Below are 27985 nucleotides of genomic sequence, written 5' to 3' on the forward strand. Positions count from 1 at the left end.
CAGCTTTCCTTTTTAAAGATGTGATGGGCAGGGAAAGCTGTGGCTTCACCCTCGTCAGCTCACACACAGCAGCCCAGTGGGTGTTTTACTTTTAACCACGAGGGCTTTTAATTCCACAGGAAATCTTTTCAAGTCAGTCTTTGCAAATGAGTATATTTGATTTTCTTGGGGGGTTTGGGGAGGGGGGAGGGACAGGTTCTGTTTGGGGTGGGAAGGGCTGGGTTTGGTTTTGTATGTGTTTAATATTCTGGGCTTGGTACCTGTGGTATTGCATCCCAGGAGCACAATTCCTCTGCTCCAGTGGGTACAGCAGCTGCTTGGGCCATGCTCCTGTGTACAGTTCTCACCAGGGTTTGTTTCCACCCATCAACCCTTCCTCTTTGCCTTTCTGGTAACTGTACTTCTCTCCCCAGCCTTCCTTTCTTCCCTTTTTCTTTTTTTTCCCTTCCCCTGTAGCTTAGAAACTAAGCAAATGGTTGGCTTTCAGTAACCTTCACCTGGTGATCTGTTGTACAGGACTTTGGGAATCACAGGGTGCATACAAAACAACAACAAAAAAAAGGCAAAAAAAATAAAACCAACCCAGGAAATAAACTACTTTGACATGGGTTTTGAGTCTGATCTTTTTGTCCCTGTATCTTCACACACAGGCTGTTGTTTACAGAGCCATCACAGGAGTTTCTGTGCAATGCAGCAGTAATTGGGGTGCACATACTCGTACAGAGGATACTAAAGAGCCTTTGGCCCAGCCTCAGTGAGTCATTCCCACAGAAACACAGAGCAATAACCCCCTTTGGGAGCACAAAGATCCTTTTCTTCCTGGCAATGTATCAAGCCTCTTTGCTTGCAAGCTCCTGAGAAGCTCCTTCATCATGGAAGCCACACACAAGACCCCAAAGGGCCCCTAACCCAAAGCAATGGTTCCAAAATCCCCAGCTGGGACTTTTCCTTGTATCACTGTCACAATTCCACCAACTTAGAGCTTCTCTGCTTCCATTCAGGCACCTGCAAGTTCCTAGCCCTGCCTCCAGTGCTCCCAGCACGCGGGGCAAACGCCCACTACAAACTGGAGAATAAAACAAAAGATACCACCATAAATATGACCACTTTATTAAAATATACATGTGAGTACAAATTAATGATTACATGGATAAAGTTCACTGTCTGTAAACAAATATATTAAAAAAGAGCACGTCTTTTTTTGTGATATAAAGTGCAGTTATGTTCCCATATTATATACAATATGTCAGCATTACAGGGGGTGTGGAAGGACTATGGAACTAACATTTGGTTATAAGATAAAATTCTCTGAGAAAGTATACACCTACATATTACAGAACCAAAACAAAAAGGGGGCTTGGGCTTGAGTTCATTTAGCAAACAAAAACTCAGCTTCCCACCATGTGAAATGCAGCTGAGGAGAGTTTGCAGGGCTCAGGGGTAAATTGGGAGAGGGGGCACTAACCCCACCTTAGTGAAGGGAAACTTGCTCTTCAGAGTTCACACCTTCCCCTCAGCCAACCCCAAACTTGCATAGAGGAAAGAAACCAAGGAATGAGACCTTGTGAGACACCTGGATGTGTCAGCAGTTCCAAGGAGGGGGGGAATCAAATATACACGACTTTATGTACAGCTCTGATAACAGGGGCTCCCAACAGACAGCGGTGACGGCTCTGTAACCGAGATGAGCCACCACCGTTCCTCTACACACCAGAGGGACAAGGGGAGGAGTTCTGCATGGCTGGGAAACAAAAATACAACCCAAAAGCATTCTTGATCCACATTGGTGGGCTGTGTAATGCTTGCTAAATGGTACAGGGAGACGTGGCTGAGGGAGGTGCAGCCCGGGGCTGGCGGGCACTAGGAGTGGGGTGCGCGGCAGGAGCGGCAGCAGGCTTTGCTGTAGTACCAGTGGCTGCACAGGTTGACCTTGATGGCCAAAGCACAGTTGGTTCCTGCCTGGTCCTGGCAGCTGTCGTCTGGGGCAGAGAAGGCAAAAGGCAACAGGTATAGAAAAGAAAAGAAGTCATTGTAAGCTCATGATCTCATTTCCCACCCCCTGTATAAAGCCTGCTCTGAACAGCACAGCTGTGTGACAGATTACCCCTGCTGTGACTGCCACCTCCCTGAGAACTGGCAGAGCATTCCCTTGAAAACATCACAGAGCTTCTCCATAAATACCATTGTCAACCTAACCAAAGGCATGAGAAATTTGACCTATTTCATAGAATTATTCCAGTTGGACAAGACCTTTAAGATCAAATCCATCTACACCACACCTGGCCTGGGGAGTATCATTTGGTCCCAGTCCCAAAACTCAAGCTCTTCCTAATATCTGGCAGAGTATCCCCTGGAAAACACCACCACAGAACTTTTCCATAAATATCATCATCAACCTAAGCAAAGACACGAGGAGGTCAACCCATTTCATCCCACCTGGCCCAGCCTGGGGTGTCTCATTTGGTCTCAGCCCTGAAGCTGAGGCTCATCCCTGCAAAACAGCTGCCCAGGAATTGCTGGAGCTACCAGGGAAACCTGGCACTGAGCTGCCCACAAGCCAAGGATCTCCCTTGGTAGGGCACAGGGTGATGCCAACAGCATTTCTGCCCCAAAGAGGCTAATTGAGAAACAGAGTGGGAATACAGCAGGGCGAGGGAGCTGCTGGAAAGAGGGAGGAGGCCAGAGGCCACTTCAACACTCTCTCAGCTTCCTTCAGAGCAATATTTTGCTTCAAACCCACAGGATTTACAGTTAAATATATGTGTATATATATATAAATCCACAGGATGCAATGAAACCAGACTGCCCCTAGGGCAGGCACCTTATTAAGAGGGACCACGAGGCTTCATGCAATCACCCTGCCACATTCTGGAACCTGCCTTAGAGGGCAGCCGAAGGCACCCAGCAGGGCTGGAGCCAAGCAGAAGTCAGCCACAAATCTGCCTCCCATTTTCATGCTTTTCTCCTACACTGTCCCAAATCCCATTAACAATTAGAACCACCTGTTCACAAAAGATCACAGGGGCTTTAAGCCAGCAGAAGAGTCAGATAATGAGACAGTTACAAATCCCACAGGACATTTGGAGACAAAAACCCATTAAAATAATGGCACAGGCAAAACTTCCTGGACATTAGCTGGAATCACCCAGAAGCAGCACCTGAGTCAGCCCTCCAAAGCTCCCTTTTATCTTAAGGTCAGATTATGCTGCTTTTGAACTATGAATTAACAGGGTTATCTCCAGGAACAGCAGTGCGTGGTGCCCCATTACTTGGGCACAGAACAGTCCCCTTTACATCCTCCTCAGGATGACTATCAAATTTGGGGTCTGCTGGGTGCTGCTGCTTGAGGGAGGTGGTGGAAAATCAATGCCAGGAGTGCTGCTGGCAGCAGGACTCACCTGGGGGCTCCGTGGGGCAGGGCTGCAGGTCACAGGTCTGTTTGCCAACTGGCTTCACCAGCGGGTCACAGCCCCGGACGATGTCCTTCCCTTGGTAGCACTTCACATCCCGCATCCTCACACCAATGCCACAGGTTTTTGTGCACTGAGGGAGAGAGAGAGGGGGTGAGGCAAGACCCTGCCATCACAGGGGTCTGTGCTAAGCCAGGACCTGCTAAAAATAAAAGTGGAGGTGTCAGGGCAGGAAGGTGAACAAGTTCCCTGGCTGAATGTCATGTCTCAGCCCAGCATCACTTGGCCTCTTCCTCCACCTTTGCTGCCAGCACCATCAGCCACCTGCAGCAGCTTCTCTCACAGGGAGGCCATGAAGGAGTTGACCTGGTCCATGCTGCTGCTCTATAGCACCAGAGGGTGGCTGCAGCCCACCCTGAGGCCACAAGACCTCCCACCAGCTCCCTGGGCTTGGGGCTGCGGCGTTGACATCTCTGCATGTCACATTGTGGGTTTGCAGAGCTGCTCCTGGGCCTGGTGCTCGCTGCCTGCTGCCCTTTGGATGCCTCAGCAGGCTGGGATTACAGCAGGGCTGCTGTGGCTAATTATAGGCTGCAAGGAGGGTTTGCAAGACTAAACAAAAGGAGGTGCCTGGAACGGGGATGAGGAGGGCTTCGTCAGGGAGGGCTCGCAGGGAGCCAGCCACAGCTCTTCACAGCTCCTCACACACACTCACTGGGCTGGTCCCCACAGCCACCAGATCCTGGCTGCCTGGGTGGACCATGGAGGGTGCTGGGGCATGCCCAAGCTCTGCATTCCTGGGGCAGCCATCCCAAGGGCTCCACACACACCCAACCAAGTCTGCAGGTTAAGAGGTAAAGAAATAGACTAAAAAAGACAAAGCTGCCCCAAAACACCTTCATTTCTGGTCTCCCTGAGCACAGCCTGTCCCACTACACTGTGGCAGGGCAGACCCTCTGCCTCAAGCTGCCAGGGCAGTGAAAGGGCCCCTCAGGTGCTCCTTTGGGTGCTGTGTCCTGCAGAGATTCACACATCTCTTTGGGGTGTTTTGCAGGCGGCATGACAAGGGGATGGGGCACCACACGCTCAGGGCCAAGTGCTAATTGAAGGAAGAGCATTTTCCCCCTCCATCTCCCTCCTACAGATCCTTTGAGCTGCCCTCAGCTCCTTCCCCCTCACCTCTGACCAGGGGGTTGTGTACCACTTGAAGCACGGCCGCTCGAAGCACGTTGTCTCCTCCACGGGCTTCTTGGCGACGTCGCAGTCAGCAGGGTTACGGGTCTTGATCTTGCCATTGACAATCTCCAGGCAGAGCACGATCCTCTTCTTCACACCCCGACCACACGTGGTGTTGCACTGTGGGGGGCACAAGCAGGGCCAGTTGAGACCCACACACCCTGTCCCACCCCCAGCACATGGCATCATCCCTTCTCCATCACTCCCCAAAACCAAGCCCCTGCTCCCAGCCCGGCGGAGGCTGCACTTACCCGCTCCCAGTCCTGTGCCAGCCAGTGCGAGGGGCAGTTCTTGTCCCCACAGGGATGGATGGCCAGAGGCTTTGTCTCCAGGTTGCACTGTGACTCCGGCACCACTCGCCCGTCGCTGGTTTTGCAGTACACGTGTCGGATCATCCTGCCCTGCCCGCAGCCACCGCTGCACTGAAACCACACCGGGCACGGCGGGCGGTCAGCAGCACCCAAGGCAGCTCCAGCCCCACCGTGGGGACAGGGATGAATCCATGGGGCTCAGCTGCCTCCCAGACCCCACCTCCACCAAATCACAGAGGCATTATTTGGGCTCAGGTTAAAATAGCTCCAGGGAAGCTCAAGCTCAGTGCATCCTTCCCCAGGCAGCCCTGTCACAGCCACCATAGCCCACGGCCCCAGTGCACTGGTGCAGAGCAACACTCAGCATCTTTCAGGCCAGGCAGTGAGGGAAGCACCATGAGCAGGGAAACCCTGAGGTGGCTCTCAAATGAGGTCAAGGCAAAGGGGATCAAGCAAGTGGGTGTAAATATTCCACCCTCACACTGCAGAGGGCCAGACAAGCACTGCCCCGAGTCCCCCACTCTGCTGCGGCCGCTCTTGCAGAGACTCGGGGTGTTTCACAGTGCTGTGGCTGCCATGGAAACTACTTATTTTTAGCTGATGCTAATGTATCAAAACCTGGGTAAAAATAGCTTGGGATGAAGGGGGTCTCTGTAGCAGAATTGTGCAGGATAGGAAAAAGGGGAAAGGGAGGGAAAAGGGGGTGAAAAAAAACCCACCAAGGGAAAAAACCCAAACACCAAGGGGAAAGGTGCATTTTCTGGGCATGGAGCATCAGCATTGTCAAGGTAAGCTGTGCAGCAGACAGAAAAGGGGATTTTGACACCTACTAAGGCCCTCTGACAGGTCTCTCAGGGTTTAATTCCCCCTTAGGGAGGATCTGTTGGGAAGCCCTGAGACCTCCTGGGACCCTGGATCATCCTCGGTGCTGGAGCCCATCCAGCAGCTCATCCCTGACCCACACAAGGAGGAACCTTGTGAAGATGAAAGCTCAGTGCTGCCACAGGCATCAAGCCAGGGCATCCACACTGAAAGACAAGCTCTGGTGACAAGAGAGACAGGAGGTGACGCATGGACTGGGAGAGAGGTAGTGGCCAAATCTTTTGGAGGCTGGCTCTGGGTGCAGGCTACCTGCAGATCTGTTAGAGTCAGGAGCTGCTGGGGAAAGATGAGCCCAACCCCAAAACCCTCAGTATCAGAGACACAACGAAGCCCAGAAGCAGGGCCGGCTGCCATGGCTCACACTAAGCCACTGGGCTGGCCAGCCCAGGCTCTCACCGGTCCCCAGTCAGAGACGGTCCACTGGCGGTCGCAGGGCGGCCCTGTGCAGTTCTTCTCGGCCAGGGGCCGGGCGCTGGCGTCACACAGCGTCTCGTCCTCGGAGCAGCGGATGTCCCGCGTCACCACGCTGCGCTCCCCGCACCGCGCCGAGCACTGCGGGAGGGAGGGCACAGGGGTGGCATCAGCACGGGGGCTCCAGCCACCGCGGCAGCAGGGAAGCCGCTTTCTGCTCGCCCTGCTTGCAGCTGGCATAGAGTTCATTTTCTTCCTCTTAGTGCTCAGGGGTTGTGGTTTGGGTTGGCACTGAAGAGAACGTTGCTAACAGAGGGAGGGTTTGGTTATTGCTGCCCTTCTGCTTCTCACCCTGCCCTGGCAGTGAGTGCACTGGGGCAGGGGGGTGGAAACCAGGGTGAAGCTGGGAGGGAACACAGCCAGGCCAGCTCACCCCAACTAGCCAAAGGGCAATTCCATACCATAGGATGTCATGCCCAGTATAGAAACTGGGGGCAGGTGGGTGGGAACATCAGTCAGCTGGGGATGAGCAATTGCATTGGGCAGCACTTGTTTGGGGTTTTTTTGCCTCTTGGGTTTTGTTCCTCTTAACTCCTCTTATTATATTTCTTTCTTCTTACAGTCACTATATTTTATTTGAATTATACTTATTTTAATCCACAAGGCTTGATTGTCTTGTCTTTGCTGATCTCCCTCAGTGTGGGGAGGGTGAGGGCAGTGGCTGCATGGGGCTGTGGTGCTGGCTCTGCTTAAACCACAACACTGGCTTTGGGGTGAGTTTTTTGTAACCTTTTAAACATGAAGCTCCATGAAACACACACTGACACTGCCTAGGTGACTAAAACAACCCAAAGCAAAGCTGCCCCTCTTCCCCAAAACCCTCCAACAGCTTCAGCAGTTAAGGTACAGGAGGGCTGTATCCTGCTTGGGTGCTGTGCAAGCTCTCTGCTGGGTGATGCCAGAGGGTGAAAACCCAAGGCACCAAAAATGCCTGAATGAAAGCTAAAAAGTTTGAGCTGTCACTTAGAGGACAGGGTGAGATCTCCCTCCCCTCCTGCCCAGGAACAGCCAGCTCCTTTCCACCTCTTTGGAGAATGTTTTCCCCAAACCTCCCAACTGACATTTTTAGGCTGTGGATAAATTTGGCACCGTGCAGCCCAGTGACATTATTTAGAACTGGATTTGAGTTACTCCAGTCTCACAGGCACACATTTGCTCCATGCATAACGTAAAGCAGAGAGAAGTGTCAACAGCAGAGTGCTCAGACACACCGTGCTGATATGTTAATCCTCACATCCCTGAAATGGACTCCTTTTTTTTAATGCCTATTCCCCCAGCCAACTTGGCACCCTGCTTCACATGGGATCCAAATGAGATTAGCTTGCTGCTGGCTAAGAACAGACTACTCTAGACTGTCTCAAGCAATCTGTCCCTGACACATGCTGGAGGAGAATACAGATTCCTGTAAAATAAAGCCATTCTGGTTTGCTACATTGGTCAAAATAACACACCAGCATGTGCACAGGGAGCTCCTCTCTACCCAGCTGGGGAAGTCAAAACATCCTGCAGCACCAGGGAAGGCACCAGCCCCTCCCTTGGCTCGAGGGAAACCATGCATTTTGGCTTGCAGAGGAAAGGAGATAGTTAAATTATGACCAAGAAGCTTTTTGGGAGCCTCCCAGGAGGAAAAAGTCAGTCCCTCATGGTGTAAATCATGGGACAGGTTTGCACCCATGGACAGCTTGGCTCAGAGCTCAGTCTGCTCTTGCTTAGAAGGGGGCTTGGCTTGATTTGGGAGCAGGAATGACATTTACTCCTTTGCAGAGAGTCAGTGAGCGTGTGGACTCCAGGGCACAACCACCACACTCCACACACAGCCATCACCATCACGGGGGGCTTGTGGTGACAGCCCAGGCAAGCTTGGAGACAGACATAGACCCCAAATCTCACTCTTCCCCTGCATACCCACTTCCAGAAGACACTGAAGGGCAGGGCTGTTTCCTGGCAATGCAGAAGTGCACAGTTACACCCCTCTGTCTGACATGCTCCCTGTGAACCACGCAGGGTTCCCTTCCCTGCACCATGAGTGGCCATCAGCACAACACCAGTGGTAGCCAAAGGATCTGCTCCTGAGTCCAGCCCCAGCTCTCCAGGAAAGCAGCACTGGTTTGGTCATTTCCACAGGTTTATGTCTGCAAATGGCATGCTGAAGCATTGGCTGTGCCTGGAAATGAATTCAGGGGCACAAACCCTTCCAGAGCAAACCAATGAGCTAAAGCACCGCTCCAGACCATCTTCCAGCTGCTTCAGGGATCTGCCTGTGGCACAGCCAGGAGAAGGTTTAATTCTGCAGGTGGTGCAGTGAAATTGGAGGTGAGGAAAGGAAGTTTATGGGAATGTCATTCATGTGTGAGGTGAGATCTATCTCCCTGGCAATTTGTGGGTCAAAGAGGCTGCCAAGCAAGTAGGGGCAGGAGGATGAGCCATGGGCTCCTGCCCTGTCTCAGTGGGCAATGCCAGCACCTTATGTGCTGTCAAAGACCAAGTGACTGATGGCAGTGGTCTCCCCTTTCTGGAGGAGACTCAAGGCTTCATTTTAGGGAAACAAGAAGTTACTGGTTCATGTTGGTCCACATGCAACAACTACAGACAGTGTCCTAACAGGCTGAGTCTCTGATGGCCACAGTGGAGTTTCGGTCAGAAGAGGAACGGAGAAGCTCAGGTCCATGTTCTCACCCTCTGCCAGGCCAGCAGCCCCCAGGGACTCACCTCAGACCACTCAGACATCTCCCACTGGGGCCCACAGGCCGGGTTCTTGCAGACCTTGCGCTCGTCGGGCCGGGTGATGTCAGCGGACTCACAGAGGTCGCTGTAGACGGAGCTGTCGAAGCCCGGCGAGATCATCTTCCAGCAGCGCACGATGCGGAACTGGAACCCCTCCCCACACGTGCGGGAGCACTCGCTCCAGCTGCTCGTCTCCCACCTGCACAGGGACACAGGCCGTCACGCCAGGCGTGCCTGGAGCGGGGCCACAGCACCCCACGGCATCCCAAACCCTCCCTGCTCTCCGCCTGCCCAGGCTGGTCCATGGGCTGAGGCCAAGTGTATGAGGTTTAACGGGGCTGAGTGACAGGTCCTGCATCTGGACCCCAACAATCCCATGTAATGCAACAGGCTGGGACAGAGGGGGTGGAAAGCTGCCCTGAGGGAAAGGACCTTGGGGTGTTGTTAATCAACAGCAGCTGGACAGGAGCCAGCAGCGTGCCCAGGGGAGCAAGAAGGCCAAGGGCATCCTGGCTGGGATCAGCACTGGGGTGGCAGCAGCAGCAGGGCAGGGACTGTCCCTTGTGCTGGGCGCTGGGGAGGCTGCAGCTCCAGGGCTGTGCTCAGGGCTGGGCCCCTCACTCACTGCCACAGGGACACTGAGGGGCTGCAGCGTGGCCAGAGCCGGGCACAGAGCTGGGGAAGGGGCTGGAGCACAAGGGGCTGGGGAGGGGCTGAGGGAATGGGGGTGTTGAGCCTGGAGAAGAGGAGCCTGAGGGGAGACAGGAGCGCTCTCTGACACTCCCTGACAGAAGGTTGTAGCGAGGTAGGGACTGGTCTGTTCTCCCAAGTAATGAGTGATAGAACAAGAGGAAACAGCCTCAAGTTGCCCCAGGGGAGGTTGAGGTTGGAGCTGAGGCAGAACTGTTTCCCTGAGAGGGGTGTCACCCCTGTGCCAGGCTGCCCAGGGAGCTGGGGGAGTGCCCAGCCCTGGAGGGATCCCAAAGCCATGGAGCTGAGGTGCTGAGGGCTGTGGGTTAGTGCTGGGCTGGGACTTGATCTCAATCTCTTTTCCAACCAAAATGAATTCTATGAGATGGCTGCAATAGGAATAAGCTGTAGTCAGAGTGCCCATGTGCATGAGGTTTTCCCATGGGATGGGATATATGAACAGATGTTGGTTTCACCCAGTAAAACAAAGCCCATGCATGCAACAGCATGGAAACTGCTGAGAGGGAGGTGTTGGGACAGTGGGGCCTGGACTGATGGCCTCATCACTGAAAGGTTTGTCACCCACAGGCTGCACACTCCCTGGCTGCAGCCCCACTGTGCCAGCACATTTCTCCACCCTCATTTGAACTCTCTTTTTTGCCTGTTAAGCTAGAGAGGACACAACCACCCACTACACTGCAAATCCTGGCAATAACGTCACACAAAGCTATCTGACCTCTGGTGGGACAGAGATTCATGTACCACCATCAGTGTAACTGATAACTGGAAGAGCTGGGATCTGCTCTGAGACACTGCCTACTCCTTCCTGTCCCTTGCCACTACTATCCTGACAGCAGCTTGGAAACCAAGGAAAAAAAAGACATAAGAAGTCAAGATTGTTACAGTACAGTAACATGACAGAAATTCTGAATTAAAGAATAAGGTAAAAATCTAAATGGATCAGAATTCACAGCTCCTGCAGACACAGGGCTGCCCCCATGCCTTGCACCCCACATGGGGCTCCAGGCACAACAAGCAGCTGTGGGATGTCACACATTCAGAGGTGCCACCCAAATTCAGAAGGGAGATGAAGCCAAGGTCTGTGCCACCCAGATCAGGCAAAACTCTCTCAGCACTTCTGTTGCACGAGTGTTGCCAGCCCAAGCAGCATCCCACCTGCCTAAGCACTAGCAAATGTGCTTGGCTGCCCCATTGAGTGCACAGCAGCTCCTTGGTTCACCCACCACCGAGCTCCAATCACCAACAAATCACAGAGCAGTTCTTTTCTCTAACAGTGCAAGCCCAGGCTCAATGATCTTAAATCTTTTCCAACCAAACAATTCTATGATTAAGCTCATGGAGCTGGAGCAGCACAACTATGAGGAGGGGCAGCTTTATGAGAGTGGGATAATCTAAGCACAAAAAGAGCCCTAATACTTGTGTTAAAATGTACAAAGTTAATGCAAGTAGAGATGAAAGTCCCCATGGTGTCTACAGGGCAGGTGTGCTCCCAGCACCACCTGCCTCCTCACACTTGTTTTGCCTCAGAGGCAGCCTGTCCTGGCTTTCAGCCTTAACATGCAAGGTGCAGTGAGATTTACACTGCTTTCTTCCCCCATCTTCCTTCATCATTATCTGAGGTGAAAGCAAGCACTCTCTAGGGACCAGGTGCCATTGCTGGTCCCTGGCATGACCCTTAGTCCTGCTTTGCACTGCTCACAAGTGACACCACTCCAAGGTATGCACCAGACAGCTTTATTTCTCCCTTTGCCCTGTCCATAGTCTGACACCAACAGAGTCCTCTTCCCTTTGACAGACACCAGTCTGTCCTGACCATAACTGCTGTTACTTGCAAACCTCCCAAAAGCACCTCCTGTGTTACAAACACAATGAGAAACTTCTTTGCTGTGTGGGTGAGGGAGCCCTGGCCCAGGCTGCCCAGGGAGGGTGTGGAGGCTCCTCCTCAGGAGGTTCCCAAACCCACCTGGACACATTCCTGTGCTCCTGAGTGAGAGGAACCTGCTTTAGCAGGGGTTGGGTTGAGTGAGCTCTGCAGGGCCCTTCCAACCTCCACCCTGCTGGGATTCTGTGAAACCAGCAGCAAAGGTGCCTGAGCCATACAGCCAGGCTCTGGGCCACAGTCACACTTTGCAGGTAAAATAACTGCAGCAGAAGGGGAACTTTCTGAAGGACTTCCAGCACAGGTTCCCCTCTGCTCCAGCTCTTACCCTAATACAAGTAAATCTCAACAATGTTTAGGATGCTGAAGGAAGCAAAGGGCTGGATCCATGGCACAGTTTGCAAGCCCAGACCCTCCACTCACATCACACACATTCCTACACACACTGGCCAGAGTGGGCATTAGAAGCCAGACTCAGGGGGTGCCCCAGGTGCAAACTCTGCCAGGATTTACAGAAGTTTTAACCTGTCAGCCTAAGCTAAAGCACTTGGGAGGAAAATCCTGCTGCATCCCAGGCAGATGCAACTAGGAGGAGGGACAGGGGTGCTACAGACCATCCCTGCTGTCCCCCTCCCCCAAATCCACACTGACCCCCTCCCCCAAACACAACAGAGGAAGAGTGGACCCTCCCCAGGAGCACCCTGTCGAGGTGGTACCTTGGCTGGCACTCTCTCCCAGCACAGAACTCATGGATGGGCTCGGGCCGGGTCATGGCATCACAGTACGTATCATCCACTTCGATCCCATCATAGCGAACACACATCGCATATGTGGACATCACTCCTAGTTTCAAAGAGAACACACACACACACAACAGAGGACGACTGGTGATTTTGACATGCAATCTCTTTGGTTTTCTCCTCATTTTTGGGGGTTTGGTTTGGTTGGGGGGTTTGGTTTTTTTTGAGCTGCCTTTTCCGACGCTTCGTCCCAATGGAAAGTACAAAGCCAGACTTTCTAGCCCATGGGATGGATGCTGCCAGGAGGGAAGGACCACAGTGGCCACCCAGCTAACGTGGGCAGCATGGTTGAGTTTGGCCAGTTCCAAAGGCAGGCATGGCCAGCTCTGCCAGGGCTTGCCACCAAGATCAATATATGACTTAATACTGTTTTATAGGAAATGCTCAGGGCAAAGTGTCTGCTCAGCAGCTCCCTCCAGCCTCACAGCCATCTCCTCCCAACCCTGCCAAGCTTGTGGTTGGAGGTGACAGAAAATGGTCCCCAGCCCACTCCATCCACCCACTGCCATTTATGCCCAGGTGCCCTCCAGCTGCATTCTGGGCCAGGGAAAGGCTCCCAGGGGCTTTGCAAGGAGGCATCTGCTCCTCCAGCTCCCCCACTGACAGCACAGGCAGCCAGTGTCATCAGACCCAGACCTTTTCCCCCATAGCCTGCCATGCCAGAGTAAATGTTATGAAGTCCATTCTGGGACCTGGCTGGGGACCAGGAGGCTGCTCTGGCTACAGGTAACAAGAATTGCAGCTCTCAGGAACATATGGTTTACATGAAACTAAAAAAAGATGTACAGCTCTTGACGTGGTATTGCTTCTCTGCAGTATGTCATTAAGCAAAGGCAATGAGAAAGGAGAAAGAAAAGCAAAACCTCTCTCTGCTAAGCTGCAAACCAGGGCAGAGCAGCCTGGCCCAGTCAAGGGGGAAGTTTGTTCAGAGGGGATCATAGTCATCAAAATGAGATGAGATCCGAAGGACAGGGAGAGCTCATGAAGCTGCTGCTGCTGGCAAACTGCAGGCATGTGGCTGCTGGGCAAGAACAAATGCTGAAAGAATACAATCCTTGCATTTGCTCTTTTAAGAGATGCTCCTCAGACTGCAGTCTCTTCCCTCCTCCTTTCTAATTCCAGCAGCACCACAGGATCTGGATTGTTTCAGGGTCAGTGCAGTTGGGGAGCAGTGCAGGCAAGCTCATGGGCCCACACTGATGGGCTTGCAGGGGCCAGGACCCTATAACTAAGGAGTAAAGGAGAAAAAGGAGGTGACTTGAAGATTTTCAGGAGGAAAAAAGGGGGAATTTATACAAAAACAAAAATACAGGCTTGGGTTTGATATCCCTGGCATCTACATCAGTGTTCCAGATTCACACCCTTGCAGCTGAGATCAGGCTCCAGGGTGGAAGGAGTGGGAGAAACAACAACAAAAAAATCAAGAAGACAAATGCTATTTTGGTTCCTGCCAGAGCTGAACAATCTTCCAAATTTCATGCCATGGGGAAGCCTTTTCAAACCCCTTTGAGTAATCAAAAAAGAGGGAAAAAACCACCGAGGAGACAACATGCTGAGACTCAGCAGAGGATTGGAGATCCTGCTGAGCCCCAGCACGACTCCCCTGGGCTGGGAAGCAAAGGTGATGTTTGGAGCTTCCCAAAGGAAAGGTGTTTTGCAGGATGATGGACACGTTTGGGCATCAACACCCAGCCCCCAACACACCTTCAAGGTCCGTGGGCTTTGCACACACTCAGCCCCCAGCTCCTCTCCCTGTCTTTGCACCCAGGCAGAGATTTGGGGTCATGTTAAACCAGCTCCAGAGATCATGAGATCCCCTACACATCACCAGGTCCTTCCCATCCCTAACAGACATAAAAGTGACTCACACACCAGGTGATTTCAGCGGGTTGTGCAGAATTTGGCTGCTTCTTATAACTACCTGTGGTACATGTAGAGCTGCAGGGTTCATGGGAGGAAAGCTTCCACCTGTACATGTCAGCAGCACTCACACCTTGGCCCTTTCTTAACAACTTCAATCTGTTTCTAGCAACAAGCAAAACAAAACAAAAAGGAAAAGAAAAAAAACACAAAAACAAAAGAAGGCATTTACAAAGCGAGCGGTGAAAGGCCCCGTCAGACACACACATCTGCCAGCAAGCTGCAGTTTGGGTTTGGGTTTGGGAGGGGATTTGCTTTGTTTGGCTTTTCTGATTTATTGTGGTTTGGTTTGGTTTTTTTTTTTTCACAGGGGGTTGGTTTGTTTGTTTGTTTGAATTGGTTTGGTTTGGTTCACAACATACCTGTCCTGAGCCCCAAGTAGAATCCCCAGCCCGGTTAGAGGCAGAGCTTCCACTGTCTAGAAATAGAGAGAATGGGATAAAAATACCCACAAGTAGAAACAGTTCAGAATTTAACAAAGTTTGCATTTTCTGCTCAAATACACCTGGCCCTGGGCATACAGTGACTAAAGGTGCAGTATCTCCTCCCCTGCATCTCCTGGGTTGGGCACAGAGACTCGTGCCTCTCAATGGGGATGAGCTTTTTGGCTGCTCAAATCTCAGCAGGTCACTCCTTGCAAAAGCCAGCTGGGTGGCACAGGACTTTGGCAGCTTGCTCCTCAAAGCACGCTTTGCTTTTTAAACACCAAGCCATGGCATTTGCCTACCAGCTGCTTTTGCCACTCTTGTGTTGGTTGGCTTTATTCTCTGGTTTATTTTAGGTAGGGGGATTTGCATCTCTCATATCCAACACTGTGCTCAAAACACACACGATGCCATCGAGGGAAAAAGGATCAACAGAGTCAGCCTGGTGTGCAAGAGAAAGCCTTTGTCAAACCCAGCGTAACAGCTTCTCCCAGTTCAGCTCATCCTACGTGCTGTGAGGTTAGAACACATCAGGGATACTGCACCTTTACAACAAAAAGGCTTCAATTCTGTTCTCATACCTTTGTTCAAACCCTTGAAACAGCTACACTGCAATAGCGTACAAGGTCGCATTCTGACATCCAGTTGTCTCTGGCCTGGCGAGATATGCAGCTTGTAGGATTTCTAGGCAGCAGAAGCTCTGAAATTGCCTTATTTAGTTGTTTGTAAGAAAAAGTTCAGGTCCAGCCTATCAAATCAACCTTTAAAAGGACACTGTTGAGAATCCAGCCCTTTCCTTTCGGACCCACCCTCCTTCCACCGCCAGCACTGAGCCTCCAGGAGGATTAAAAACAACAACAATCTCATTTTCCCTGTTGATTTTTGCCTCTGTCAGTTTGGCAAATGGTCACTTCCTGCATTTGAAATGGAACTGAAACGATTGTGACTATTTTTGTTGTGGGATAACACCAGGATAGTGCTTTATCTTGCCAAAAATGGCTCTGTCTGGGGCCCTACATCAACCCCTCGTCCCGGCTCGGCCCCAGCTGCCATCTGTGTGCTGCCCACTGCTACCCAGCCAGGAGAGGGCTCACAAGATGACAGTTTTCAGTAAGATCCATTAAAACATAGTCAACATCTGCTTTTTGTGCTTTAATTTGCCTGGACAATGGGATATTACCTAGATCTTCCCACCTATGCTCTGGTCTTTGATGCACCAGAGTAAAGGTCAAGTTATCCTGTGACAGGGACTCCTTCTCTTTTGAAAAGAGAAAATAATCTCCAAAATAAGCTTCATACCACATCTGAAGACATCAAAAATACCTTTCAACAGTGTCCCTTTAATGTATGTGAACTTAAAGAGCTTCTTCTATGTGTAATAAGGTCACAAGGACAAGTTCTTTCCAGATAAATCAGTGGTTAGCTCTCTTACCATTTCAAGCAAAGACAAAACTGTCATTTTGTTCTCCTCTAAATGCAAACAGCAGCACATTGTCCCACAAAGCTAGTGAGCTTTTTTCCCCTATTGCAGGCTTCATTATAACAAGTCAAGTCTTTTCTTCCCTGCCTGCACTTTGCTTCTGCTTTCCAAGCAAGCAACAGCATCCAGCTTTAGCACCGGTCCCTCACCCCCAGCTGAGCTCTGGGCTGCCCATCTTCCCTAAACAGTCCCCATGGCAGAAGAATAATCCTAACAAGTGCACACAAACACCACAGATCAAAGTCCAGAGTCCCTGGGGTCACATTTCTGTGCTGTATTTCAGTTTTTATTTTAAAGCAAAGAGGGAAACTCATGGCCCCTGTTGCAGGATCAGCCCAGGCTGCACACCACAGCACGGGGCACAGGATGAAGGGTGCCTGGATCTGCCCTGGTGTGGCACAGAAAGGTTTTAACTGCTCCAGGAGAGGAAAAGCAGCAGGGTATTCCTGCCACAGCACAAGAGGCATCCACCCATCCCCATCCCAGTGGGGCTTGTTCTCCAAGAGGATTTAGATCAGATCACACTGGTGCAAAGTGTTCCTGTAACTGGATAGCTCCATCCACACTAAGAACTACGGCAGTTTAGAGAGAAATAGGATGCCCCTGCCTCTAACCAACACTGTCACAGACTGTGTGGGTACAGCCTGCAGAGAGATGATCTTCCCTTGCTCATTGACAGTGAATGAAAATGAGCAAAAAGCCACTGTCTCCCCACAAACAACCTGGAAAGGATTTGGGAGGTCTCGAGTCCAAGCTCCTGCTTAGAACTGGGCTGACACTATAAGAGAGTCCCACAGGGCTTTGCACAGTCCAGTTTTGCCTGTCTCCAATGACGGGAGATCCCTCACCCTGTACCACCACACTCTGGGCAAGAGGTTTTCCCTTGTGCCCCATCACCATTTCCTTCAGTACAGCTTCTGGCTGTCCCTTCCACCTCAAGTCCAATCCCCAATGCTCTTCACACACCTCGTGTCCAGCACCTTGCCCATGACACGCCAAACCCCAAACCACATCCCACTGTCAATATGGGTGACAACCTGCTGCCTTGGGTGCCAGCAGGAGCTTTAACTCTGGCCTCAGGGAGCTGAGTGAGAGCTCCTCATCCATCATTCCCACCCAGGAGATACCTCTGTCCCTTCCTTCCAAATCAACTGCCAACAGCAAGGTTTCTCTTCCATCACCCTACTCCCACTTACCTTCTGGCTTTCAAAGGGGACAGAAACCATGCAAGGGGGCTGCATTGAGTATAGGGCTACTGTAAGTCAGGAATTGCAATAAATAGGATTTAGAATGACTAAAGACACATCTCCTACCTTGCTTTGTGGGTTCTGTTCCCTTGAGGGCTGCTCATGGTGACAGTGGCATTTGAAAAGGGTGTCTCTGCAGAGGTGTTGACGGCTTTGCCATTGCTCAGCTCCATGTAAGTGCTGTTAAGGGTGTAGGTCACAAGGCCATCAGTGTCCTCATAGTCAACATAGAGGCTGTCAATGTGTGAGCCTACAGAGTTGATGGGATCCCCCTGGGCAAAGATGCTGTTCATGGTCATGTTGAGCACCAGCTCCTTGGAGTCCGAGGTCTTGTCCAGCAGCTTGTCCGTGATGGCATTCTCCAAAAGGAACTCCCTGGAGGTGATCTTGGGCTCCATGTCTCTGTCCTCATGGTCTGTCTGGTAAGTAGACCTGGTAACGTTTGAATCTAGATTGGAGCCAACAGGGGGGAAACAACAGTGACAACCACAAAATGCATTGGGGCTGGGAGGCAAAAGCAGCCCAGAGCAGCGGGGACACGCCGGAGCCTGCACAGCCACCCGGGAGGTCAGAGGCAGGGGTTGCACCCCTTTGGGAAGGGCATGCAGCTCTGGGGGTCTCATTCTGCCATCTCATGGCCAGAGGACAGCTCAGCACCTGCCAGCACTGCCCCAAGCAATAGCAGAGGTCAGAAAGGAAGATGCCCTCCTGGCCCCAGGGCTCATGCAGCCATGCTGGGAAAGCACTCAAGGCAGTTTGGTGGGATGCCTAAGGGATTGGAGTGGGAAGGAGGTTGCTGGGGGCTGCAGGGAGGGGTGTGAGGTGATGGAAGATGTGCACCCAGGGCTCCCTCCTGTCCTTGGCATGAGGCAAAGCACAGCAGGGCACCAGCGGGGAGACCTCACCCATGGCCACCCCCCGACCCTCCAGAAACCAGAACCTGAAGGGCAAAGAGGATTTATGAGCAGAGATGTTTTAAAGAACTTTCCAAGGTTTCCAAAAAACAAACCAGCAGAATCACCAGAGATAGAAACAGAGCATTTCTCAACAAGAGCTCTGAGAAGCAGAACAGTGAGGCCCAAGTCTCCTCCTTACCTTGGGGTTGTTTGCCCTTCAGTTTTGGCTCACAGTCAATTGTTTCTGCTCTTTCATAGACCTCATTGGTTTCCTGACCTTTGCTCAAGTTTAAATCTTCCTCCGTGTCCTGCCTTCCAAACACCTGGTTCTCCAAATCTACCCTTTCCCTGGAGATTTTCCCAAAATAGGTTGCATTGTGCTGGATAAAACCCAACGGCACATCTCCATCGAACTCTCTGCTTTCTTCACTGTCTGACTCAGAGAAGGTGTAGTAGATGGGCTGCAGATTCTTTGAGTGTGGCTTCCTCAGGAGGGTGTATTCAAACGTGATGGATGGATTCTTGCCATTTTGGTTCCAGACCTACCAAAGACATTTTAATTGTTAGTGGATGTAGTTAATAGATGGCACACAAAGCTTGTGATTCCCCCTGCACTTGGCAGTTGGTGAGCATCTCCTTTGCTGTTTCTAATCTGCTTTCCAGCATATTGTCAGCTTCTTACAGCTGGAGCCCAACACAATTTTCCAAGGGTTATTTGGCAGCACTGCCCCTGGGGATTTGCCCCAGCTCGGGGCCTGGGAGCCACAGGCCACACTCTCTCCTCTGCTGCTCAGCAACCAGACACTTGGGAGAGCCTCTTCAGAAGTTCCTGACTAGCATTTGCAAACACATTTTTTGTGCCTTTGCAGTAAGAGGGGAGTATGCACACACACCTCCCCTTCAGCTACTACATCCCCTCTGGAGATGGGGACTCACAGATGATGCACAACAACATCTTTTACTGGTGCAAAGCTTTATAAGCACTCAAGCAGCCACCTCTTCCCCTTCCAGAGCAGCCTGGGGCTACATGGAAGATGGCAGGAGCTGCACTCTGGCTGACTGCCCAGGAGAGAAGTTAGTTTTATTCATATTTCTGGCTTTAGATGGTTTGCCTTCAAGAAAGATTTGGGGGTTAAGTTTTGTGCACTTCAAGCTGTCTGGTCAAATTTCTTATTTTTACTTTTCCTGACAGGTAACTTGTTAAAAATGCCAAAGAGTAAAGGAGAAATTCCCCCACAGTGCCTGAGGCACCTTCTCCCTGCAGAGAGAGGGGTCACTGAGCCCACATTCATTATTCAGCGCCCTGAGGCTGAGAGCACTGATGGTTTGTGCAAGGAATTGGGCACAGTCACCACTCCCACTCCTCTCCTCAACCTGCCCAATAAAACAGGACTCTGCTCCCACTCTCACCCTTTCCTTGATCCAACATAGACTTTTTCCCTTCCCCATCACTCCCAGCCTTGAGAAGTCAAAGCTCACCATTATATTCAGCCCTTGGTTAGTGGGTCCTTGTGCAACGATGTACTCTATGCCAGTCTCATAGACATCCATGGGCCTGCGGTACTTGAACACTGTGCCTGCAATGTTGAAGTTCTTTGGACTGTCAACTTTGTAGTTCCCATTGAAGAAATAATACCCAGCTTCATCAGCCACAGCTTCAAACGAGAGAGAAAAATCAGTGGCACCACGTGTAAGAGCAGAGGGGTGCAACACTGCCTCCTGCTCATTCAGGGGATAAAATTAGAGTGGCACAGTAAGAAACCACAAGAGCGTTTCTCCCACATTACAGTGCATTTCTCACCCATTTTCAACACATCATGCAAGTATGTGCCCAGAGTTCCAGGCTATGCATCCCTCTCCATTGCAAGCTCCTGGGGATGTGGCTCCTCTCACTCTTTTGGCAGTAGCAGAGCATGGACAGCTTTGCAGACAGTAAGCAGGCTGTGAGATGGCCAGCAGCAGGAGCTGCTTCCTTGGGAGCACTGAGCTGATGCCACTGGACCCAGCAGTGGCCCAAGATAGCTCATCCAGAGCCAGCCCAGGACTGGTACTAAAATGGAGCCTTTTTCATTCAATACTTCCTGCACGTGGCCACTGTCCCCTGAGGCAGCAGAGCATGATGGCAGCAAATGTGCTTCTCTTGGCCAAGTCCAGATTTTTCCACACTCCTCCTGACCAGCTCTGCCATCTCCATCATGAGATGGATGGTGTGGCCACAAACACCAGCAAGGCAACACACAGGTCACATCTATTGCCATGTGGCCATTGCACATTCCCCAAGCAGAAGACCAAGGGGATGACAAGAAAGATGAAGTCACTTGGCTGTCTGTGATCCAGCACCAGTGTGTGTGTCATGCCACACTGAAGGAGCAATAATATTGACCAACAGTTTCAGCCTTAAAGCAACCCAGTTGTTGCTATACACAGCCCAGGTGCTCAGGCTGCAGAGCAGAAAGGCACTGGCTTAGACAACAAGGCTGTGATTTACACTGACTATGGATTTAGCTCATGTCTGCAATAAAACTACGTCCTGCTTCTCTTTGGAAAAAGCATTAGCTAGTAGAGCATGCATCCTAGGGAAGTACCAAGAGGTCATACACACCCAGAACATCTGCAGATTTTTTCCGTTCTACTATCTGGATATCCCTGGCTCCAGCAGGAATGTGAGTTACCAGAGAATAACCTGTGGGAAACTACACATTAATGAAAGGAACTTGGTACCAAATGACCTGAACAAAACCCTCACTGGCCAATGCTGCAACATAGCAAGCAACCTGGACAAGATCCACAGTGATTTTTAAGGAGTGATGGATTAAAACATCCCCCTAATGTTGATAACTGGTAGGCTGCACACAGGACTGTACCCATAACAGACAAGAACTATGTGTTCTGGTTTGTGGTGTAAAAACACAGCCAAGGAGGGAAAAGGATGCACAAATATCACCTTTATCTAAACTGATGTAAGAAAAGATACCTGAAGACTGCTTGCTTAGCTAGAGCAGCTGTCCTGTGGTTCAGTATTAAACCCTGTGCTAGCCAGTCTTCCCAAAACCTCAGCAAGAGATTACAACTTGTTTCTCCTCCAATTAACGTTTAACCTTTGCTTAACGTGAGGTAAGGGATGGGACAAGTCTTCCCAAGGCCACTGAAGTTCCTGCAGCTTGCTCCATCTCAAACTGACCCTCAGGGAGCATTCATCATCATTCCTGAGTTAGATTGCTATATTTAGGACAAGTAGGTTCTGCTGCTTTCCATCACACTCATGTTGGAAACCCTGGTCTTTCAAAACATCCTCGCTTCCTGTTATTACAAATCAGTTCTTTCTAGTCTTACTGGGTCATGAGAAAGGAGACTAAAATAGACACCAGGCTCTTGCATAGTCCTTTTTGCACCCTTCAACATTAGAAACTTCAGGCTTCTGACAAGCACCATGAGTGCTGAGTTTCTTCTTTAAAGAAGGCTTTCCCTGCCCAGATTTACAGGCGACGTTAACACCCATAGAACAAAGTGGGGGGGGAAAGTGAAGCAGAGCAGCTGGTGAGAGCTGAGAGCAATTCACCCCCAAAAAACAAGAGTACATTTAAAAACCCATCCCTGTGATGGAAACAGAGCCAAATGTCCCCAGGAGCCTTACCAAGATGAGAATTGCCTTTCCGGTAGCTGCCGGTTACATGAGTGCAGCTGCTCCCGTCTCCTTGGCAAACTCCACATTTATCCAAAGTGTGGGTGGAAAAGAGAATGCCATCGCATCCAATGGGCTAGGAAATGCACAGACAGAGTACTGAGGGTCAGGCAAATGTTTCAGCCATTGTAAGTTTCTGAATGCTACTGACAAGATTTTTGCTATAATGTTTAACAACCTCACATTTTCCAGACACGCAAACCCCTCGGAAATCAGTGTATTTGCAGGATGTTCCATCCCGAGCCTGAACCATTAACTGTCTCTGACCATCCACAGTGGTGCAATGGAGGTCACAGGGCTTGCTAGAAATGTGAACATAGTCATCTAAGGGGAAAGGATATAAAGATACATTCAAAACAGCAGAAACACAATAACTTTCATCCTACCAATGTCAATGAATCTCTGCCAAGCTAAACAACAGCAGCAACAGCACACTTGCACAGCAGCCAGCAGTTCAGAAGCTACCATCTCTTGTGTTTCAGGCTGGGCAAGAGATTGTACTTCTGAGAGCGTGGCAGCCCACTGCTGCAAGCCTTTGCACAGCCCTCTGTGCTCCCAGGAATAGCTGCACCCAGTGATGCCAGTGGGATCACTGACACCAGCCCAGGGGATGTGCTGAAGCAGTAACAGCCACTATTCTGTGCAAGGGCTTGCAGGAGTGATACATGTACAATCTACATCAAGACATAGGCATGGCAACATTTAATACATGAGTTAACTTGGCATGGATATATCATTATAAAAGCATATACAAGTAAGGTTATATTCCAAAACATAGGAGCTTAAAACACAAGAACTGTTCCTTAAACATTCACCCAAGCTGAACTTAATCCACCCTTTGCTTTCTGCTGGCAACTGGCTGCTGCATCCACTGGCACAACAATCCCCCAGTTTACAACATCCACAGAAAGCAATTGATAACATTCATATCTGCATCAGAAACCCAATGCTGAGTGTGTTGAACTCCACCAACTAGGGAGTGGTTCATATACCCACTGGCCTGTGTGCCCAAGCAAGACAGCATCAGTGTCAAAACCTGATTCTGCAAATCCCCCAGGAGCCACGTGAATGCCTGCTAAAACACAAAACAATTGGCTGTGACTATTCTGCTGAATCACCTTGAAGAGCAAATATGTTTTACAGAAATTGTCACCTTGCCATAGGAAAGGGACAGAAGTTAACCAGCCTGCCAGGGGCCAAGCTCCACCACGCTGACCCTGCCAAGAAGGCTGGTGAGACGGAGGCTTGGTTCACATAAAAGGAGGCAATAAGTAATTTCATGAAGCATAATCATTCTTAGGTATGTAGAGAGACACTAAAATAAGTTGCATTAGATCCCATCTCTATGTTTGGACACCCAAATGGCACTGTGAATCTGAAGAACCAGGCTCAGGAACCTCCTCCTCAGGAGAAGGGTCCTGGGTACCCGACAGCTCTCAATGGCCCTGGTTTTTGTTTAATGCTGGATTTTGATGGGAGTTTGGTGCCTAAACTTCAAAACAGAATCCCAGCCTAAGCTATTTCTACAGTTCTGCCTCGCTCACCCCAGATGGCCAAACTGACTGACTGCATCTCAGTGACATTTGACAGAGCACATGAAGGCTGAGCAAATGTCATTGAAACACCACACAGTCAGTAATGGCCCCAGCTCAAAGGACACTTGTTTGGGTGAGCTGGCCTCTCCCTGCCAGTGCAGTCCATCACCCCATGCTTTTTGCATCCTCCTCCAGCCTTTCAGCTCTCTGATCCTCAGGAGCTGTGACCGACACAGGCTACAGCCATAAATTCATGCTGTTATTTTACTCTTAAGCTACTTTGCAGCTGCAAAACACGCCTTTGAACTTGGGAGACAGCTGATCGCATCTCTGAAAAATCGCTTTAAAACAGCAGAGGAGGAGCCTTCCTGAAGGCTATAGCATCATAACTATCAAAATATTTTGGCTAAGCATTATGAAACACACAAAGAATGTCTTGTTACCAGGATATAAAGGTTTCCATTGATATGTTCTGCCGTTATACACATGGGAGTTAAATGATGAACACTGCTCCTCTCGAAAGCTCCTTCCGTTTGCAGGGCACTCCTAGAATGGGATACATTAATTTCCTGATGAAAACAAAATGTGGGAAAGGTTTCTGGCACATCTCAACCAGCTGCAAGGAGCGTTTCCATCGCCTGCCCCATTCAGAGTCACATCCTCCTCCTCCCACTGCAAGGACAGACAGGGGAAACCCCCCAAGGGAGGTGGTGCAAGAATGACCCATTGGGTTTTATGGCCCCCAAATGCAGGCAAATCCTCAAAGTCCCAATGCAATAGTGATGGGCACCAAAGAAAGGCACTCCAGTTGCTTGGAAGGGCAACAGGATGACAGAGACAGAAGTGACATCACATGAAGCAAGCACAACTCTCCATTGAGTGTTCCCAAGAAGAAAAAGGATATCCTTACTTGAACTTTGCAGAGCTGGTATCTTTTAGATGTTCCAGTGCAAGTTTTGTTAGCCAGCCCACTCACTGACTTTCTTCTGAATGAAAAAATGATGGTTAGAACAGGGTCAGAAACCTTTCTTTTTGCTTTTGTACAATATATTTGTCCTTTGCTTCTGTAAGATCAATCTCTAGGTAGCAGACCCACAAAGACATCTATCACAGTCTCACTGGAGCTGATAGCAAAGGCTTCTCTGGCTTTGTTACCTGCAGCATCAACTATTCTTACTACAGCATCCTAGGAGGTATCATGAGAATGAAGGCCCAGGGACAAGGTTTGCAAGGTGGCAATCACAGAGCCCAGTGAGGGCAGATGAGCATGGTTGATCCTGCCAGCAGGGATGCCCAGGGCACAGCATCCTCAGGGAGGGCAGCACGCTTGGGGCCACCTTCTACACAAGCAGCCTTTGCCAGACAATACCTTATTGACCAGTGCTTATCTATTGATGACCTTCTGGCTCAAGTCTACCCCCTGGAGCCGGTGGGTGCCATACCTCTGGCGCAGGCAGTGCCTCTCCTGCGACTTGACGCCTCCGCCGCAGCTCCTGGTACACGCCGTCCACTTGGTCCATTCTCCCCACCAGTACGCAGTGACGTCTGCCCCTTCCTCCAGGCTGTTGGAGGTCTGTGGCAGGTCCTGCTGGAAGCATCAGGCCGAGCCTTAGGGCATCCCCTGCCCAGCCTGCCCTGAGCAAACAGGGCTTTGTCTTCTCCAGATCTGAGGTCAAGTCTGAGATTTCCATCGTGCAAGAAACCCCGTGTCTCCCCCCCTAACTGTCTTTTTGTTACAAACTGGAATGAAATGGCAATATTTGGGATTCCTCGGGAGAGGAAATGTTCATTGTTTCACCCAGCTGGCAAAAATCCATCTCCCAAACAACCCCAAACCCTCCAAGCCTTTTGGGGCTCTCTGACTCCTTCTGCACAGAGAGCTGAGGAGCCAAAAGCTTCACTGAAAGCTTAAGCAAACCCTTGCAAAATTCCTCCACAGCAGGAGAGAAAGCCAGTGGATGCTACTAGGCTGGAGCAACACGTGTCCTCTCTTTGCAAGTACAGGTTTGTCAGTTCAGGGGGGTCTCTGACACCCCACCTGCCACCCCTCAGCCGTTGCTGGCAGCAGCATAACCACGCATCAGAGGGCAAAGGAGCTGCTGCACCAGCAGCACCACCACCACACATCTGCGCTCAGCAAGGTGTTCACATCTCTTCAAGGAGCACAGAACCTTCTGGAAGCTCCCAGGTAGTGCTCATTGTAGGGAGAAGGATGTATTTTTCCATCCAGAATCACCTGCTGGTTAGGGCAGTTCTAATTATTCCGTGTTTACTGGGAAAGGATCATAACATTCCATGCAAAGCAAATGACAGCTCCAGTCACTGCAGGGGCTGAGGAAGCAGTGCTCACCTGAGAGCAAGGCATGGCCTTGCTGAGCCCTGGAAGTGATCTGAGCACATTCTTAACCACAGAAGGTACAACTTAAGACCAGACTAAAGAGCTAAGCCAAGTCATATGTCCTCGTGCTTGCTGGAGACCTGGTACATGCCCAGATCAGTCATGCAAGTCCCAGGGGATTCCCATCCCAGACACTGCACTATTTTAAAGCCCAGAGATGCCCACTCCAGCAAGGCAATGCACTTACTGGAGCTATCACAAAGACAAGGTTGCCCACGAGGAGAAGGGCCAGGGTGCCTTTCAGCTGGGACCGTGCACTGATGGAGATGCTGCTCCATCTCCACTTAGGTGTCTTCATCCTAGAAAGCAACCAAACACCCTGCTAAAGCAAAACTTCCATCCAGACCCATCACCCACCAAGAGCAGGGGCTGCTCTGCAGCTTGGGTTACACAGCACATATCTTCTCCAGCATTCCCAGACAGCTAAGTGACACCAGTCACCAGCAACTGCAAGAGCTTGATCCTGAAGGTGTATATAATAAGTGGAAGCATTAACATAGCACAGGTTCACATCCCCTCTTGGCTGCTATCTTCCAAACCACAACTTTGCACTGTTTTCCAGTGGCTACACCTGATACTAGCAGCCTGTCTTGGAAGAGACAGTGGCTTACACTAAAGCAAGCTTTGCACAAGAGTAACAAGAAGTGTCCCTGGATGTATAAAAGCAGAGCATTTAAATCTCCTCATTTACAGAATCACTCCTGAAAGAATGAGATGAAAGGCTTCATAACCAAACAACGACAACAAAACAGCAATTAACAGTCATTCTTTTTTCCTTTTATCATTTGTTCCACTCCAATTCCCATCCATTCCCAGGGAAGAAGCCTGCTCTTAGAGAAAAAGAGAGAAACCACCCACAATTAAAGAGCAGAACTGAAGTACTCCGAGTGGCAGCCTTTCATCTCTTTCTCCATCTGCCTCATGAAAGAGAGAGTCACCCAGAATGGCATTTTCTTAAATCAAACCCAGCTCAAAACCACAATACATTTTATTGTGAACCTCACTGCAAGAGCCAGAAAGGAGCAGGTTTCAGGAAATCATGCTTCCAGGCAATCAAAGCAGCTCATGTCTGTAAGAAAGAGAGAAAAAAATATTCTCCCCTAAGCTAATTTCCCTTGAAAAGTAACTAGAGAGTGTCTGTGGGCAGTAGGGAGGTGGGAAAGGTGCTGCTCCTGGGGAGAGGGGGCAGGACTGCAGACCTGCAACATAAAAGAGCTTCTTTCCTCCCCCTTTTTTTCCTCCTGCAAGGGCTTTTGTGGCAGTTTCGGAAACGCGGAATTGCCGGCAACGCCAGCCCGACTGTGAGCAATTAGCAGAGGGCTCCCAGGTCCCTAACGCTGCTTTGCGGTGGCCTTGGGGGAGAGATCCAGCATGCAAAAGACCTTTTCCAAGAGGTAGATGCACTGATGAACGGGAGCTCCGAGCGCTTGGCTGGGGATCCCGGGGACAGGTGGCTCAGACTTGCCTTACACTTGGTTTTCATTAAAGCTTCCAGACACTCCTGACTCAGAGCCAGTATCAGAGCTCGCTCCGAGCGTATCCTTGAGCCGGGCAGAGCTGCGTGTGTAGACAGGAGAAATAATAAAGGAGGAGGAGGGGGTGGGGTGGGAGGGATGTCACCGACGAGCATCGCGGAGCCGGGAAGCCGCAGGGACGGGGACGCGGGAGCGGCGGCAGAGCCGGAGCCGCTGGAGCCGCCGGGGCAGCGGAGCGGGGCCGAGCCGGGCCGGGACGGGCCGTACCTGGAGGCGGCGGGACCGGGGGCTGGGGGGGGGTGGCGGGGGGCGATGCTCCGGGGCCGGGCGGTAGCGGCACGAAGCAGCAGCAGCAACGGCGGCCCCAGACGCTCCCTCCCCTCCTTCTCCCTCTCTCCGACTTCAAAGGGCGGCCAAAAAGCGTCGGGACTCGCAGCGAGGAGGAGCCGCCGCAGTGGCTCCCCCCAGCCCGCGCCGGCAGCTCTTATAGCGGCGGGGGAGGA

General features: G+C 50.9%; 1 protein-coding gene across 9 annotated transcripts; it reads right to left on the reverse strand.

Moving 5' to 3' along the window:
• Positions 1-1151: 1151 nt before the first annotated feature.
• On the reverse strand, positions 1152-27890 carry ADAMTSL2 (ADAMTS like 2). 9 transcript variants are annotated; one of them, XM_062011798.1, is made up of 21 exons: positions 27750-27890; positions 27207-27564; positions 26993-27076; positions 26195-26306; positions 25052-25197; positions 24520-24595; positions 24053-24155; positions 22253-22398; positions 22027-22150; positions 20995-21075; positions 19872-20047; positions 18592-18934; positions 17563-17944; positions 14346-14449; positions 12341-12467; positions 9020-9233; positions 6236-6391; positions 4898-5068; positions 4590-4766; positions 3399-3543; positions 1152-1979 (listed from the first exon to the last, which is right to left on the reverse strand). In XM_062011798.1, coding segments are annotated over exons 3-21 (2904 nt in total). In that variant the 5' UTR covers positions 26995-27076; positions 27207-27564; positions 27750-27890; the 3' UTR covers positions 1152-1860. The 9 variants fall into 9 exon arrangements, with proteins under 9 accessions (XP_061867782.1, XP_061867785.1, XP_061867784.1 ...); XM_062011801.1 differs by having other exon boundaries at positions 27012-27564; XM_062011800.1 differs by having other exon boundaries at positions 27007-27564.
• Positions 27891-27985: the final 95 nt, after the last annotated feature.

This window comes from Colius striatus, chromosome 19 (assembly GCF_028858725.1).
Source record: "Colius striatus isolate bColStr4 chromosome 19, bColStr4.1.hap1, whole genome shotgun sequence".
In the NCBI taxonomy this organism is placed as follows: domain Eukaryota; kingdom Metazoa; phylum Chordata; class Aves; order Coliiformes; family Coliidae; genus Colius; species Colius striatus.